Source organism: Neodiprion pinetum, chromosome 1 (genome assembly GCF_021155775.2).
Source record: "Neodiprion pinetum isolate iyNeoPine1 chromosome 1, iyNeoPine1.2, whole genome shotgun sequence".
In the NCBI taxonomy this organism is placed as follows: Eukaryota; Metazoa; Arthropoda; class Insecta; order Hymenoptera; family Diprionidae; genus Neodiprion; species Neodiprion pinetum.
Window position 1 is genome coordinate 6,810,989 of NC_060232.1, and position 19,405 is coordinate 6,830,393.

General features: G+C 40.7%; 1 protein-coding gene across 1 annotated transcript in view; it reads left to right on the top strand.

The window, feature by feature from the left end:
• Positions 1-1,356: 1,356 nt before the first annotated feature.
• The window catches only part of LOC124220994 (Cbl-associated protein), an 88,606-nt gene continuing 70,557 nt past the window's right edge, over positions 1,357-19,405 (top strand). The window contains exon 1 of the mRNA XM_069138217.1: positions 1,357-1,615. Coding sequence (XP_068994318.1) covers positions 1,520-1,615 — 96 coding nt within the window. The 5' untranslated portion in view covers positions 1,357-1,519. The remainder of the gene's footprint in view (positions 1,616-19,405) is intronic.

Below are 19,405 nucleotides of genomic sequence, written 5' to 3' on the forward strand. Positions count from 1 at the left end.
TAACGGTATAAAAATATTCGGGAGTAAATTTGCGGTGAAAATGTCAGTGAACGCGAATTTCGCAACGGAAGTTCGAACGATAACTGCGATAATAATCAATTTCAGGCATGTCGAATCCGTCAAAAAATTATTCAGTCAAATATTAACGACGAACGAGAAATTTCATCACTTATAATTATTGTAAAATATTCTAATATAAAATGGATATCGTTGAAACGAGGGTTTAAATATTCTTAGAATTACAAACGAGCCTAGTATAATACAATCGACAATTTAGTACAATTATGGTTGTCAATACTAGATTTTCTGATTATTGCAAGATTGAATCGGCAAATTGTTTGGTTAAACTATATTCCTTCCATTTCAGTTACGATAAAAAATAAAAATATATTTTATAAGGAGTGTATATGCGCAGTAACAGAACACTTTCAACCTTTAGACCGTCGGTGATTTTACTCTATATTCAAACAACCTACATTCAAATTATTTGACTATAGCCAAAGGTTCAAAAGCAGAATAATAATACGGATCAAAATAAGAGACAATGATTGAAAAAAAAAATCCGTATCGAGGATGAAACGCATTGAGATCAAAAGCACCACAATAATTACTCGCGTCTCATCCGCCAATCGTTCTGTACCGTCCTAAGCATCGTACAAATATACAGGTGTAATCCTGTTGAGCGAGCACGTGCGACGTGCGCCGGATGTAGGTGAAAGCGTACAAAAATAAATCTTATAAACAAAAACGGAAAATCCCCTCCTTCCCTCCGCTACCAAAAAAAAATAACGAAGAATCCAAGTTAATCGGTCAGATACGCCGCAGGTATTTACATCCATGCATATCTTTTAGCGTACAATTACATGTACGTTCAACTTTTCCGAAAGTGTGCCGATTGTGAGTGGGTGAACGGTGGAAATGGGGGGGGGAGGGGAGTGGGAGAGAAGGAGGAGGAGGAGGAGGAGGAGGAGGATTGACAGCTACGGCGGCACATCGTGCATTCTACGCGTGTATACATTAAAACGATATTTGTTTTCGAAGATGATGAGGCGAAAGGACTGGCAGGGGGATAGAGGGAGGGGGGGGGGGGGGGACAAGTGTAGCACCCACACATGACACAAGAAACGCCGGCACAAATCGCACCTCTCTTACACACCTGGAGGAGGGCGCCGCGATCTGGCACGAGTATAGCCTCTCTCCCTCTCTCCCCCTCTCTCCCTCTCTCTCTCTCTCTCTCTCTCTCTCTCTCTCTCCCCCCGAGGCTGCGCCGATCGCTGTGTGTAGCGTGGATCAGCTGATTGGCGTTGGCGTGGCTTTGAGCGAGGGCGTAGCGCCGTACCGGCGGAAGGGGCCAGGTTTGTGTTAGTGCGGAGCGAACCGCTGCGGAGTGCGGTGCAGGCTGCGAGGAGGAGGACGCGCAATTTTCGCGACTTCCGGTTAATAACGCGACACCTCCACCTTGCTGCCCTTCCCCATCCCAGAGTTAAGGGGCGGACCGGAAGATACGGAGGAGTGCGAGATGAGCGCGCGCGAAGTTGTCCTACTCGGTGGATCCCCTTGGGGATTCCGCATGCACGGTGGCAGCGATCTTCATCAACCCCTGCGCATATCCAGGGTGAGTAGAGGGAGGTTTTTTTCAAAATTTTAAACGCGCGGAGAGGAGAAAATTCAAATTTTATTCGGTTACCGAAAATTTCTGGTTCAATGGGTGGCGTTGTAATAATTCTTCAATGACTTTTGGAATATTTAAGAGAGAGAGAGAGAGAGAGAGAGAGAAACGTGTTTTAAGGTGATTACAGTTTTTGATACTAAATTTTCTGGTCATTGATACGTGTGAATCTCTGTTTGTTCGCATTGCTATAGATATTTTCTTCAATCAAACAAAGCTCTGACATCCATTTACTGTTGCGTCAACGTTAAATTAACGAAATAGCTGTACGTGCAGGAAAATTTAGTACACAAGTAAACGTGATCAAAAAATATACAGTATCAGATACGTACTAGATTTTCTAGCTATACAGCTTCGATGCCAACTATTCATTTTCATTTTATACTCATCCCCGTATATTCTTCCGTTATGATAAGAAACGAAAATTGTTTAGAACCCTGTACTTTTACTTTTTTCTACTCAAAATTTCTCCTATTACGCACAACGCAGATTCAGGGGTTTCGAATCAGAGAGCAATCGCATTAGGCGCACGTGGCTTGAGAGTCGGGGGTACGAATTTATCACCAATCCTATAAAATTTGCTCCGCATTTTGGTCGAAGGTATTTTGGAGCCGTAGAATCTGACCGCCGATATTAGCAAGAGCGTGTATTCGCGTATTGTATAATATATATCAAAATGGGGTGAAAAAAATCACTCCGTTCCAAAACTATCGAGCAGAGTGAGCTTACTTAAAGTTTAAACTGTACCGTGCGAATCGTAATACATTCGCCCTCCGTTTAACTTCGGCTATAATTTTCACCGAACAATCTTTTGCCTTCCCGAATGATTCCCCGCGGATTTCCCCGTTTCTCACAACCTTTTCCACTGCAATATGAAACACGACTTTGTTTATTGCCTTTGTTTCTTACTGCCAAACTACTTGTACTGTTTTTCACACTGAGAAACGGATGGATTTAAGCTTACGTATTCCGAATTCCAAACCAGTGAATTGATCTTCCTCGCTCGATCCTGAAAGAATGATAAATTTTGCGGTCACTGGATGATTCGGGAATCGGATAGCCGGTGTATAAAAACATTCTTTCGCTGCTTTATTCATCGGATTATTTTTATTTTTGACGTTCTAAAAAGAATTTAAAAAAAACAATCGTTTCGAGCTAGCTGCAATGGTTGGAAACAAAAACCAGGAACTAATGAGCAGACATCAGTGACAAGAATAGATCGTGATAGTGATGAATTTTAAGACAGAGACGTACAATGAATGGAAAGCTTACGGTTGAATCGTTCAGCATGTATATTACAACAACGTATGTAAATTGATAAATTAATGACGGTTCGCATCACGCCGCGTCATCTGGTCATCGATTACGTAAATCCAAGTCCGAGGATCGGTTATCCTAGGTATATATGTATATATATGAATACGATGTATATATCGAAAGAAATTTTAACACATTATACAGGAATGAGAGAAGCTTGTGTAGATATGTGTGTTTTTTTCCGCGATCCAAGGACAGAATAATGGTTCGGTGCCTGTGTAACTCGCAGTGACATCATTCACCTGTTTAACCATTTAAATTCATATCATTGAATCAAGTTTACCGTTAAACCTCGCGCATTATAAAGGACTCGAGCGGTCAGTTGGTCAGCTGTTTCACGCAATGGACGAGAGAAAATTGTGCAATTTTCCCAACTAAGTCGCGGCAAGGAAGCCGAGGAGCTTGAAAATATGCAATTTTTATCATCTCCATATTCGATTATTGACGCGACGTTGAACGATTCCGTGAGAAAGCACGCGTCGCGCAAGCTCGTAGTAAGCTTTTGCGGCGCGTAGCGTATATCAACGCACGCGAGACGTGAACTAGTTTGTTTGAATTGAAAACCGGGCGAATAAACACACGGTAAAATAAACCGTACGATTTCTCGATTTTAAACATCGCCGAACCAAAAATCTTCCGCCTAATCGTGTATTTTTGACCAGATGATTAACGGATACTAGTATAACGGATATACGCCGACGTATAAATTTGCAAAAATTTCCTCATCGACGTCTGCTTATTGCCACAAAACAGCTGTACATTGATATAAGTATATATTTATATCGGTTACTCTTCCTGGTATGAAAACACGGCGATCTACAACCGCGTTAAAATCTTCAAAGAAAAATTACACTCAAATGGACTGTCGGGAATAAAAAATTAATCGCTTCAGTTGCTCGTACAATCATGGGTATTTATATATTTTGCGAAATGAAAAGAAATTCGTTAGCTTCTTACTCCGATTCGTTGACATTGAAATTTTACAACCTTAGGCATCCGATCTACTAGTAAAACAATCAATCACTCAACCTCTCGCAGCACAATTTTCATTTTCTTCATCGATAAGTCCTGCTCAATTATCGCGTTAGAAATCGGCGCCGACCCTGACGGAGTTTACCAAGTTTTTCTGGGTTATGTCGTTTGACTGAAATTTCTACCACTTGTCGTTCCCTCTAATTAGGCCGCTCTCATAATTGCTGCCGTGGTGGGGAATAAACTAGAGCGCAACCTGTCGCATGGAATCCATCTCTGGATTCGAAATTATTTTGTTAGACATTTTTCCCGTACTTCGTTTCGTTGAGATAAAATTATAGATCATCGGGGCGCAACGCGATTACTCAAAATCGTATAATAATTGAACCGAAACGAGTTCAAGTTTTTCGAAGCGAGCTGCAGTGATTGGAACGAGTTAGCAAAGCAGAAACGATCGCTATACCTACGTAATCTTTGTCTAATTTGATTTACAAGTAGGAATGATAATTAAATTCTGAATATGAATTCTTCGCCGTCTTGTCAGTTTCGTTTAATAATAAAAGTCATTTGTTGCGGGGCAATTTAACGCTTGGATAAAGTTGAAAAGCGAACCGCAAATGTAATACGAATGGGTCGGAAAATAAATATGTTTATTACATAATGTATACATAGATGTTATATAAATGTGAAAAATCACTGTCCGCGGGAAATGCTCCGGGATTCAAGGAAGAACTCCGGGGAAGAAAATATACGCAAAGCGAGGAGGAGAAATGAAGGAGAAAAAATTAAAACTCGACGGTTGAGGGGGTGAAAAAAAAAAAAAAATAAAAAAATTTCCACAACCCGAGACAGCCACTTAGTTTTCGTTTGCGGTAAGATAAGCATCTGGACACTGGATTCTCGTGCAATGTCGCCGTTATTTAAATCTCCCCAGCTATCTCGAATTGCCTCAACTCAATTATTCTTACACCTGCGGCTTCGCGCAACTGCGACAAATTTTCCGCCAATTGTAGCCCCTCTTTGTTATCATTCAGCGCGAAAATTTGCTGTCAGATTACACGGATGAAGAATATCTTTCATCTGATGTAATAATAAGATTTCAAAAAAAAAAAAAAAATAGCACGATAACGAGCAAAACAATCTGCCAATTAACATGAGAAAATTGATAATCATTAATACGAATCATTTACCTGTAATCAGCTTGTACCATGATAATTAACAGAATTCAAAAAGCTCCTGTTATGCTTATCTGTCGGAATTTCTCGCGGAACTTTTCGATCAACGGGGCTGGTTTCCATGGTCGAATTTTAATTTCGGGCGTGTCAGAGGAAACGCGCACGATCGATTAACCGGCGGCATTGCAGGTATGATAAGATCGTGACTTCCAACCTTTGCAGCTGGGAGCAAGTAAACCATTGTCCTTATCAGATTAAAGGGTGTGCGTATAAGTCGCCTATATAGTAAAGCGAATTGCGTTAAAGCTGAGGTCTGATTCGGAGGAACACGTAGTGTCGATATTTCTCTCAATTTATCTCAAGCCTGAAACCTGCGTATATATGAATATATATCCGCGTATATCGCGCCATTTGTATACAAATCAAAATTTATTTCAGCCCAAAGACTTTTCTCGAACCGAAGGACAAGGACCGTTGTTCTTCGGCCAGTCGTGGGCTGTAAATTCTGACCTATTTCGATTTATGATTAACGTAGATAACGAAATGAAAATAAAAAAATAAAAATGTTTATCTGGCCACTCGCCACGATCGGTGGATTTTTCGCGATCAGGAATCCGCTTCACATGGCTTCTAGCTGTAATAACAGTACATATCTCCCGAAATAAGCTTAGAAAGATCATCTGCGCCTGCGCGTAGGTATTAAAAGCTAGACTGAGAAATTTTGCATTCTCAATCTCTCGAAGTATTGTGAAAATTTTCACAAACAGCGACCGAAACTTGGTTACAGCTAATATCACAAGTCTGTTACAATATCTGTTACTAGATCTCCGCGAATATTCTTACTACGAGAGCGTCTAATATTAGATGAAATCATAATCATGTAGGTGTTCTAAAAGCGCGGGTGTTTTCTTAAACGAACTCGCTGTGATCCTGCGTCGCGGTGTTATGTTACGTACTCTTTGAACGAGTACAACGGATTTTAGCAGCGAATCTTTATCAGCCTCGGCCCTTTTAAGTGTCGAGCCAATTATTGGTGGAGGTACACCGCTCGTTTAAGTTTGCGGTTTCAAAATTACGCTTGGCTTCTGACCGCAGAGTTTTATTATAGCAAGACGGAATTTCTACCTTGTTGCTGGCTTTCTTTGACATCGCAGTTTCACCAATATTTATTCATTTGCAAGAAATAATGCAGATTCCTGCTTTGTTTGGAATCAAGTGGTTTTTTTTTTTTTTTTTTGTTTCTGCTATTATTCATCACGCTCACGTGAATTTGTCCGATGAATTTATTTTCATTAACGCATTCGGGGCTTGATTAAATTCAAAATTCAATTAGACTAACTGAGAGGTCATTAGGGATTATTTAAATAACTTTAGTCTGTTTTATCAAGTGTAGAGAAATTTTAATTAGATAAATTGAAGGCTTTAAAGATGGCGAAAGTGTGGCCACGTGGTGAGCACAGATCGATTATCATCATTCCCTGCTTAATACTCGAGAGTCAAATTTCAAGTCCCGAGTTATTTCGGCCTCTCAAAATCGAGGTTATCGTAAGTCTTTCTTATTTCATTCATCTTCTTCGTTGCACACTCGGAATAAAAAACTAATCACGAATCACAGAGAGAGGTTTCGTTAATCAACAACTATTTTCAAAGCTCTGGAACACTATCGATACGAAGCTGTCTTGGGATTATCATGTTTTGTGCAGGCAGTCGACGCACCCAATTTCGAAGCTATCGTCCACTTCGGTAATTTAGAAAGCAGTCCGTCGCAGTGACCTTGAATTTCAGTCCCGTGACGTGGCAACTCTTGGGTAATTATACGGAAGATCGTCATACCTAATTTCTCTTTCGATCGAACTCCAATCTAACTCTGATCTCGTTAAAGAAAACTGCAGATTCATGTTATTTGAAAAAATAAACCTTATAACGAAATTCTTGCTGCTAACAATGAGCCGTGAAGTTTTTTTTGTTTCTTTTTTGAATGATGGCTACAAGTCGGTTCGCAAAATTTATCAATCTTTTATCATTTCTGTCAATCTTTAGGAACATGCTACCCGAGTTACGAAATCGAAGCCAGCAGCCAGAATTTTGTGAAATATCTTGAAACTTCAATGCTTTTATAGAATTACGAGGATGAAACTGAACTGCATTTTTGCAATCGCGGGTTCGAGGACTTCGTGTGGATTTTTACAGAAATTTCCAGGCCAAATCCACACCGCAATAATTTTTTGGAACGCGTTCAAGCAATTTGTCTGATTTTCTCCGGAGCATCGAATCGTTTACGTTGAGTGCCAGAAGTAGACCATAATTTGAATATTACTTGGAAAATTTTTCTCGAGAATATAAGGATGGGGTTGAAATTCCGAATTTACAAAGTTCCGAAAGTGCCAAATTTCGAATTATTTCCTGGCGAAACTTGAAAATTCGTAATTTCAACCTCACCCCGGAATGCATTATCATTATATCGACTATGAGATCTTCTCGGAATGAACGAGACGAGTCAAGTTTTACGGAATGGTGATCAGAGGTTGTCGAATAGGCTGGGATAAGCGAAATACCGTGATAATGGATATTACGTGTAGGTATATGTATTATATTATGGGTACGGGATGCGGGTTATACTTGGTGCCAAGCTCAACCTAATCGTTTCCATTTATTTCACCGCCAAGATGAATTCGGCCCCAAAAAATCAATTACTTGACCTCTCTAGTTTTCAAGCCGACAGAGTCAAGTTGTCTCTAATTGATGATAAATTTGATCAGAACCGCCTCGAGTTGACTTTAACAATTCGGAAAATATGTGTTCAGTTACATTTTTTAACGCATCCAAAAAAACGTATCAATTTCTGACGAAAAGAAAAGATCGGTCGGGAATACAATTATGAAAGTAATTCTTCCATCCTCGAACCATATTCTTAATTTTCTTGTCTTCTGCCAATCCGACCAGAAACGATTCTGGAAATTTTTTTAAGACGATCCTTCTTCTTCGAAGGCTGCGAGCAAATAGCTCTGACACTGACATATCGGAAGTTGCATAACGCGCATGCAATCTTCGCACAGGGGCGAGGCTGAAATTGTCGCAATCGACTCGCACCTCTTCGATTTATTCTACCGATTAATTTTCCCAGGTGTTTTCCTCTTCCCTCATACCCTCGGCATGTATTCCCGTTGAAGCATAACAACTGCGGGTACGCAAATGGGCTTGACAACTTCTAGCTGTTTGCCACGCGGAACGAATGCACCTGGTTGTTTCGTTGCCAGGTATAAAATGTGCTCACGTGTTCAAACACTAGGCTATGCAACGCGCATATCCGCTCCGAAGCGCAACAAGGTCAAGTTTGCTCGGTTGCATGCGAAATCAACCCGAACGGAAGAATCAAAATCACTGACGAGCCGTTCGTTCAAGAGGATCCGATTGAATCCGTAACCATATATTTTTCATTCGGAGTAAATGAACGGACGTACAAGTACTTTGGGAACATTTCCGTCTCACCAAGCGAGTAAAAACTTGCGATTTATACGATCAAATTGAAAAATGTCTTTTCAATATTATCGATGGATCATAATCAATTTTTAATATTGCTATATACTCGATTCGATATCATTTTTGTGCATGGTTGGGTTGGGGGTGGAAGCTTGGAAGGATCAATACTTGGAATGGCTGATACATCGAAATTTCAGACACGCGAAAATAAAATAACGAAAGATGAAATGTTCGAAATCTTGATATTGAGATGATTCATCTTTCAACAACAACAACAACCAATTCATCTTCCGTTATTTTATTTTCGCCCGATTAAAATTTTGATATGTCGGCCATTCCAAATATCGATCCTTCCAAGCTTTGACCACCACCACATGGTTTCACGGTTTTTGTTCGTTTTAACACGAACGAGATATGTTTTATCGGTGCAAAATTTTCTCTCGTGCAATCGTCCTTATTGCGAGTATGCATCCGGATCCATGCTGCACGTACGCCAGAGGAATGCATCGGGAATGCGATGCATCGAGCGCATTCCGGTGCACCGCGGAATTCCGCGCTTCCAAAAACCCTACCATAGTGATTCTGGTCCACGGTTCGACAAGACATGAGACGCGTTGGAAACGATCGATGAATTGAGATTCGATGAACCCGCTTGAAATTGCATTCTGACAACGATGTACCAGACTTTAAACCTCGTTTAAAATGCGACGAAATAAAATATCTATTATAAGCAAAAATTTTCAAGACATTCGAACTGTTGCAGCTTTCGTAAATTGAATTAACAACGAAGCAGCATTTTGGTGACAGAAAAAATTTGCAAAAGGGAGAATTTCAATTCAAGAAAGTCGGGTATTACAACATCATTCGGGTGTCGGTTACGTCATTTTACTTATCACATTTTCCAACATTCGAGCATTCTGGTTGGTTGACTAAACTTTGCCAACCAATCAGAATGCTTGGATGGTAAGAATTGTGAGAAGAGAAATTACATAATCGATCCTCTGATCACATTATCATCCGATTTCTGATATTCTAAAATCGTATTATCTGTCTAATTTAGAAGAATTACACTTCTAACTCGATCCGTTGATAATTATTGGTGGAATTGAAGTTCTGGCTTTGAAATTCGCTAATTAACAATCTTTGTCGTACTGAAGATATGGTGAATATTGATTTGTTAATTTTTTACTGCATAATAGCCCGCAGGTCTGAAATCATTCCTGACGGTCTATCGTTATTGAGGATACAGAAGTTCAGAGTTTCCAGTTTTGCACGCAATTTATAAACAGCTGTTCGGTTTGTTGTGAGGCGGACCAAGTCGAGCCCTTATCACTGGCCGCAGGTCGTCAGTTTCCTACTAAATACGAGCCTTTCATTATATTTTCTCTGCGTAAATCGTTAAGTTGGCGACCTGCCGCTAAAGTATCCGTCAAAGTAAATGTGCAGCCGAGTATGCGAAGTAAATATAAACGCGTTCATTGACTGGCGGCGGGATAGGCGAGCATTATTTGCTTTTCAAACAGCACAGCAACTCTCTATTTCCGTTTCTTTTTCCACCAGCAGTCATGAACGTACGGGAATTGAACGCATCCTGCGTCTATCGCTTTTCATTGATTTTCATTCAATGACACAATTCCAGAAGAGATATCTAAAAAGGGGAATAAAAATGCAAAGAAATTAAACGACGAAGAACTAAATCTCGCATTTACGATCGAATTGATTGCTCGTTTCAGCTTTGTACCGCTTTTCACAATCGATATTCCGAGACAGTTGATTTCCCCATTGCACAATTTTTGCACTACCGCAGTACGTGATTGCGATATAAACGTGACACTCGGCGTGTCTCTCTCTCTCTCGCTCTCTCTCGATTTCCGACAGGATTTCTTATCCCGTTTCTTTCCACTTCAGGCGCAGTCCGAAATCGATTTCGTTAATCTCAAGAAACCAGGAGCACCTGCAACGTTTCTATACGTTATTTTCTCTTCTTTTTTTTTCACCATCCTTTTCGCGAGTACAAAGCTACCGATAAATCCGATTAGTCTCAACCGTCTGACCGTAGATTCTTCTAGTGATTTGTTTTCACCCATTCAGCTCGCGAAGCGAAAACGCTTTCGTTACAGAAAGAAAATAAACACGATTAACAAAGTGAATTAGAGGGAGATGAGACGCTGCTGATCTCTTTACTGTACCGATGTTATTAAGAGGGAAACGACATTAGAAGGCTGATTTTCAGGCGTTTTTTTTTTTTCTATACGAATTCTTTTGAGTGGGAAGAATTAATTGGAATTTGATCTGACTTTGACATTATTTCATTGATATTTTGAATTACGTTTACAAATTTTTTCAAGTTATTTTTCGCGAAAATAACGGCCCAAGTGATTTCCCCCCTTAATACTTATCCTTTCTATTTCGTCGGCGCGTCTGCATGGAATTTCGGCCAAACTTTTTGCTAGCTTTGCGAGATTTACCGAGAGTCGCTTCGTGACTGTACCGAATTACGTAACATTGTCCATTAGATTCAGCGAGTTGATTTCATTCAACGCCAAGTAGACGCTGTTTAACCGTACTCGACGTAATTCCTACGCTCAAATGTTGCAGAACCGTTATTACGCTCTATTATACGTGGGCATGCGAATCGGAAATATTTTCGTTGCTTGTGCAAGTCCCGTTTTATTCTACAACGTATTTCTCAGTGTTGACAAAAGTCGATCAAGTCTCGAATATTTCTGCTATTCAAACCGTGTTCGACGACGGATTTCTCTCTAATTAAGTGCATATTTACACATTTTCGCAACTATGTGTACAGGTATCTGAGTGAGGCAAAATTCATTTCACAATAGATCTACTTCACCCGCAACATCAGCTGTCTTCTAATTTTTCTTATTTTTTCCCACCGTTGCGGCACAACATCTCAATTTCACCATTCTTTGATCCCCGATTTTCAAGCACCAGACCGCACACGTAAAGATACTTTTTCCGGACACCGAATATATTGTAGCAATTTATTTTTACCTCCCCATTCATTCGCGTCTGATAGGTATATACATAATGCTAAGAGTACTGTAATAATAATGCCTGCCTTCCCGCCTACTCACAGCTTCTCAAGCTTTATTGCCGAAGGAAGTTGGTATAAGCTTGCGATTTTTACAATTATACGGGTGTATCGCATGTCAGATGTTAGAAATATCTACCTTACACTAAAACACACACACACACACACACATATATATATATATATATATATATATAATATGCTCGTACGAAGTATGTAAAATAGAGTAGCTGCTGCAGGTTTTCGATAGAAAAGACAGACTTTTCGTTCATTTTTCCCGTATGTATATATGTATATATATGTATATATATATATATATATATAAAGCGATCTTTTCTGCACACCGAATATCCCCCCGGGAATTTTTCATGCAAAACCCTTTCAGATACCTATGCATGCGGGGGAAGAATTCATACTGCCGCATTTTGCGGGCCGGAGACCATCCAGATATTGCAAACTAAAGTCTCTTCGCGCTTTCCGTGCCTTCGCCGGTCTCTCCACGTTTCGATTGAATTGGATACAGAACTCGATTTTGAAGAAAAAAAAATAAAAAAAATAAAAAAACACTTTTGCGTAGAATTCGAACGAAGATTTGAGTGATTTTTGTCATTTTTTTGTTGAATTTATTTTGAGTGTAATGGTTGTACAAAATAGAAAAAATAAAAAAATAAAACAAACAATAACTTATGACACGTATTAAGTTATAAATTCTGTGACTATTTTCACGTCTTTCCTATTTTTATCAATTTGACTTTTTGATTAATATATTTTGGCTGGCATCGATGTCATAAATTATCAGCGATGACGATAATAACGGCAAAGTTCCGGTCGAAAGCGAAACGCATATATTATGTAGGTAGTCCTGCAGCCGTAAACCTTTAAAAAAAAAATAACTACCGTACCTACGCACGTGTTCCATCGGCGATAGGTAGCTGTAAAATTTTTTCACGCAGTCGTCGTGCAACGTAGGCGTCTATTTCGGCCGAATCTACCGCGGCGGTCTATAACGTATATCAAACGCCGGCGCTAACTTTGGCGATGACGGTTCATCTAAGAGCAGAACTGAAATAGACACTCGAATCATAGGTGATGGCTGGCGGTCGCTGGTTGACCGTTGTCGCGATATTACAGAGAGCATGCGGTAATCTTATGTTGGAAAATTAGCAAACAGTGCGGAAATTTTCAGGAGGAAAATAAGTTTCGGGTAAATTCGCTGATTCATGAACTTGGGAAACTCGAACTCGGATCTCAGCTTCGTTTCTCCTCACGCGTACGATAATTTTCATCCGGATCCAGACGTTCGCGGTTATGATAATTAACGAATGATCGAACGATGCGTAATCGGCGGTTCGTACCGCACGATGCATCTGCGTCTGATTTATGCACGCGTCTGGAACGTTAACTGCAGCGGCGGAACAATAGATGCGGTGTTAATTGTCGGAACAGAGAACCATAGTCATAGTCATAGTCATAGTCGTAGTCTCTTGTCGTGATGAACTCGTTGCATAACAGTTGGGTAATCACGGTGCATATTGTTCGCGTCTCTTTACCTGCAGTGCCGTTGGTATCCGCGATCGGGAGACCTTGACACGACCTAGATCATAAGTTGTTACCACATTTACATCGCGTCTATTCACACACACATCATATCCAACCTTCGAGAGCAAAAAGTCAATGCCAAACGGGCTAAAGAGTTGGCTCAATCCCGAGACGGGTTTCTGTGTATAATCGGTAGGATGGTTCTTGTTTGGGTTATTTTGGGATTTTTTCCCACTCAAATCAGGCTAAATCCAAAAAAAAAAAACTTCCGATAACTCTAACACGCCCCGCCAAGCGGTCGAATTTTATATGGAAAAGTGCGTGCGTTTGATATTTCATAAAGAAAATTGTTGATCACTTTAAAACTATGTATTATGAAGAAAAAATTCATCTGGCTATTCTGCAGGAAATTTAATGCTCTATGAAAATAATCAAAACTGATCTTCGCTGATCACGGTGATAAATATTCGATTTACGAAAATTTTACGAGATACTTTTTTTGTCGAGCATTAAATTTCCTACAGAATAGCCGGAGGAGTTTTTTTTATTATACATGGAATTTTAAAGTAATTAAAAAATTAAAGTGACTAAAAGTTTCAAATGCATAGATTTTTCCATACAAAATTCGACTGCTTGTAGATTATGTATTTGTCTCAATGTTCGTTCAACAATTTATGCCACATTTTCAGAAGTCTACTTGCTAAATCTGGATCATCCATTTTTGAACGGGAAAACTAAAAGTATCGACCTTGTCGCGCTTTGGTGTCGATTTCTGACTTCGTTCGACCTTCGTCGAAAGATCAGCGTAATTAATTCCCAGATTCTAGGTAAAAATTTTTGAAACCAATTGTCATTTGCATCATTCCCACGGTTTCATATTCGAACGGTCTTTGTCGGCTCTTTTCTTCTGTTATTGATAAAGGACAGATACTTTCTCTCGTGTTCGCCTTTCTTTCTCTGAATTTTACGCCGCTTCTATATCGGTTGTACCGATAAGTGCCGCCCTGTCCCGGCGTATGAGCGGCGTAACGAGTACCCGAGAATAGTGCCTTGGCCCTAACTCTCGCAGCAATCAATTACTTACTATGTAGTGAGTCTAACCTGACCCGGACTGACACGCCCTGGCCATAAAGCATCGCGTTATATCACCGGTCGACCAGTGATCTTTCAATAAAACAGCTGCAGCCCTCACTCTCTAACCTCCCACCTCGATCGATCGGTTCGAGGCACGAAACGAAAGGGCGGATTCCACGCCTTGTCAAATCATCATGGAGATTAGGAGAAGGGGAAGAAAACATGCTCTGAATATGACTTTATGATGCATCGTTCGGCTATATGCGTGAACAATCGATTGACAACGGAAAGACACTGATAATCTATCGATCCAAAAAAGCTCGTTTACTGGCTAATCGCGTCGCGTTGCGTTTGAAAATACTTTCGGTATAATCGCTACTTTCACAAGTTCGAAGCAAGCTTTTTAAACCTCTGCAAATTCAATTATACAGTCATTTTATGACGGTAATTGTGCTTCGTATGGTTTTTTTGGGGAATTTTTTTTTGTTTTTGCCATCGTATTGGGACACTTTCATTTCTCTGAAATCGTCGAAAATATTGTTCAATAATTTTCGACGTCACCGTTGCTTCAGCTTCGGCGCGACGAGTTCTCGTTCCATCCGTCCAATTGTATGCATCAAAAGGAAGGCTTAATTATATCGGATTATCATGAGGGCGAGGGTCCAGCTGCTGCGGCGCATCCGCAGGGTCACAAGTGAGCGGTGCGTCGTTAATTGGCGTTCTAATTGGTCGACACTCGACAAAGCCATGCAATAGCGACGAGTTCTTGTTACTGCGATATAAAATCTCGCGAGGAGAGCGCAGTCCACAAATAATTCATTCGAAGACTTTGCCATCGTTCGCTCTTTGCGCGGGGCTTGACATAAGAGGCTATTAAACGCTTCGAAAATTGACCTTTCGACAGCGCACCGAGGGTCAAATAGGCACTTTCGATTCATGCTAATGCCCGACCGACCCGCGGTTTTTTCACGGTAACCAATTATACCTCGAGACCGAACGGAGATTGGATCACTGATAATCGTAAGAACCGACGAAATTCGAGTATAGGTACCCGACGAGATTATTCGTACGGAAATAAACGAGAATTTTTATTCTGATTCGATAATTTCGAGCTATAAATTCACATCCCGGAGATCGTTGCTTGACATCTGTTGAAGCTGTTCGGAACTTTTGCTCGAAGCGATCGAGGAATCAGTCGAGGCCTTGTAGCTCGGGTTACAATACATGTCGGACAGCTGATGGGGCGAGGATTGACTCCGAGCTTTTTTCGACCGTTTGCGAAGGGTGGAGAGAAGCGGCTTTCTCACCACCATGGAAAATAGATCGACCCTACGTCGATTTACACCCTTTTTGCTCTTTTTCACCGAGGTTGGCTCGCGCTGCGTCGATTCTCTTCTTCGTTTCCTTTTGCTCCTCCTCGGTGAGGATGAGCCGGTTTGAAATTTTGCCGAATTTATGAAGGGCGAGTCCACGTCCAACGAGTAGCGACCACGCTGTCGTTTCAGGACGCCGCAATTCACGCCCCGTTTCAACGCAGATTCCACCTGGTAAGAGGATGATATCCGTGAATCTTCGAACTATAACGCAAGCACCAAAACTGATAGTAGATAGTAAGAATAACAAAAAATAATCGATTATTCTTTCCCGATCAATCGAGTACGATAGATTATTTTTAACTTAGTGGCCATCGCTAGTAAGTAGCAATGTTTCTTTTCGTTTCTACCTGAAAAACTTGTTTTTCGTAGCAAAAAAGAAATCCTCGCCAGAGGGCATCTCTCAAATCAAATTTTTAAGGGTCGCTCTCGGAAACCAACATCTTCTCATTTACATAACAAGAGAAAAAATTGTAAGTATGATTATTATTTTTAATTTTTTTTTTTTTTTTTTTTGCAAGCTGTCTCCACTTAGTACAATTGAACTCTCTACAAAATAATCCTTTCGAAATGTGTTCTAATACCAATACTTTAGACACTGAGTATGGTTGAGAAAGAATCTTTAAACATTAAATTTATTTTTAAAACAACAGCTTGTGATATGTTGAAGCTGCATCATAAAATTAACTTTCGAGGTGAAGCCTATAACTTTTGATCAGTTGAGTTACGGATTTCAGTCGAACGACACTTTGGTGGAGAATGTAATTCCGTGAAAAATCTTTTCAGTACCAAGTCCATATCGTGAAATGCAGTCGAGTGATAGCATATTTAAACAAAATTGTTTCTTCCGAAAGTTATTTGAATAGGAAAACTTAGAAATGCCAGTTCGACCTTTTAAAATTTAATCAAAAAAATTCCCCTCCGCTTGAATCCATTTTTTGAGACAAGTTTCGCGGATAAAAGCGTAAAAGAAAAAATGTCGCTCCCAAACGAAATACCCTGGCGGAAAGATTACTTTTATATTGAAGTCAATATCTCACCCGACGTTTGGCAGCAGATTTGGAAATGTCGGAAACCTTAGCCACGTACTTGAGGATTCTTGTTGGCGTGGATCCGTTCGAATTTCGCAAATTTTTCACCGCCGAGACAACGAGGAACGGGATCTTGACCCTCCTGATTCTCCGTGAGCGTTTCGGACCCTCCCTACGCCTGATTCTTCTGGCCATTTCAACTCCCCCTTGAAATCAAGCAAGACGTCTATTTGCGCATCTTGTGACAACCGTCCGTTGATCCTGATGACTGACGTATTTGGCAGCTGTCAGAGTGGACGACGTTGTCACGGAGACCGGATCTCGCTTTTTTTACACGTGTTTTCGAATCCTAGCAGACTCGAAGTGCTCAGGAGAGCAATGTTCAATCCTCTGCGCGAGCTGTGAGAACGCGTAACGATTTCCGCCCCGGGCAGCGATATCATCCACACTAAGAAATTAGGAGCCAGGGCAAGTGTTTGTTCCTGAAAACCGGAGCAGAATTCCCAGCCTGAAGTTTGATTCCGGAATTGTATTAGAAACTTTGAACTTGCAGCTTGAATTCGGTTTCTCGCTCTTAACCCGAGACGCAGAGCGATTTTACATACCGCGTTGTTTCGTTGGAAACGTGCCCATCATGTGGTCAATTTGGGACAACGTAAATCCGCGCGCATCTATGCAATTGAGGGTGAATTCAGCACGACTGTGATCCTAGTTGTCGACACGCAAGCGGGTTACGCGCGAATGTATTTTAAATTGCAAAAATGTAGGCGGATCTACCCTGTGTTAAAACGCTTACGTGACATTTCCACGAAATAGCTTGTTACGTAACTTTGGTTTTCGAATGCGTGAATTATATTCGTGATGAGTATAACTCAAGTGGTTTCCAACAAAGTTCTGAACGGCGAGTTGTACACGGTGTATATGAGGAAGTGTATTTTATATGTGACAAAACTTTGTTCGGGTTAGTTGAAACGAGCTGAAGCGGCGATCCGTTGCGGGGAATTCTCCGACGTAGAATTTCTGGAAGTAGGTAGAGAGGCGATGGCAGCCCACTTGAATTTACTTTAATTAAATTTAACAGCGTCTCGTGCCGGTAACGAGGATGAAATCAATACCTACGCCACCTCGGTGTGTTGTTATTATAGTTGGAAGGAGTGAGAACGTCGACGATTGAAATCCTGCATGTGTTCAAAGTGCGCGGAGATTGACAGGCTCGTTTGAGAATCGGAGCGGATTCATTCTGACACCGGTCGTCAATTACGGGGAAAAAAGTTTATCGTACGGGAACGCAAAACAAATGTTAAAACGTATGAAACGTAAGTCCCTTGTCAAAACAGGATAATATTTTCCGCGGTGGTCCGCCCTTCGGTTTATTTTTGAGTTAAAAATATACTCCGGTAGCGAGAAAGGCGCCGCGATGCGCGTCCGTCTGGCTTCGTTATATCCCTAAGGGATTCCTGGAATTCCCTTATGTTCACGTTCGCTCTTGCGAGGAAGAATTGTGCCTATTACACGCCCTGGCATTCGGCATGAAATGAAACGCTGCCTTCCAAGCTCTCGCGAAGAATGGCCCACCATTCCCACAAAAGCTGCTACCAGTTTATTGTTGGTACCGCCGTCTTACTGACGTTAACGATATAATATCGGAGGTGCCAATCTTCCTATTTCAGGCTTCAAGATAACCCCGGTGCTCCATGGATCGCGAAGAAAAGCTTTGAACACAAGAGGTATTCTCCTCTTCTCGACGAATCTTTGTCCCGATGAAAATTTACACAAGAAATCAGACGGGCTGGATGCTTGAGTTGAAAAACGTCATTAATTCTCCCTCCCTCCTTCTCTCGCTCGCTCTCTCTCTCTCTCTCTCTTTCGTCATCGATCATGCTCGGAATGTACAAGCGTGAACTGATTTTGACAAATGGAAACCGTAGTCGAGCTGTGATTGTTTTTCTTACAAAATCAGAATAGATGGAGGAGACTTAAACTTGTGGAAAAGTCATTGCATTTTTGTTCGATCATTATTGATTGGAATTAAAAATTTATTCATTTTTTGCAAAATTTAACATAGACAAGCTGGTCAGATTTTGTCGAAAAATAAAAATTTCAATCAGTCCACATGCGGATTATCGTCAATTCCTGATGATCAATGAAACAAAGCGATTCGAAATTGTCGAATGAAATCAATGAAATTTTCTTCGGAGTGGAAAATCAACCACACCATGAAATAATCACACGTCATAGGCAAGTCTGAATTTTCCGAACTTTCCAAAGTTTACTAATCACGTTTTTCTTTGGTACCGAAATCGCCATAAGCGCCTGGTCAGCTAAGTTTAAGTATACAGAAATGTTTTGCCGGTTGCATAAAAACAGGCTCTATCGTTATTGGCCGAGCTCCAATGCTCTGCTGCGAATCGTGCGTAGGATTGCAACTAGACAAAATCGCGTCTGCTGTATGGAATATAAAAAATGTATAGAAAAGCTGCTCTGCTTCTCGCCCTACATTTTCCTGTGCGTCGCACAGAATTGCATATTTCCATCGGAATGTGGTAACCGTAAAATCGATAACGATTGCCGATTCTTGTTACGCAATTTCTAATCCAAGTTGTACAAGGGAGTTTTCTCATAGAAATTATTTCGCACGCGACAAAAGGCAAATTTTTTTTCAGCGAAAGACCGTTCGTTGCCAATATTCAAATTCATCCCAATCTCCCTAATTCTATAAAGTC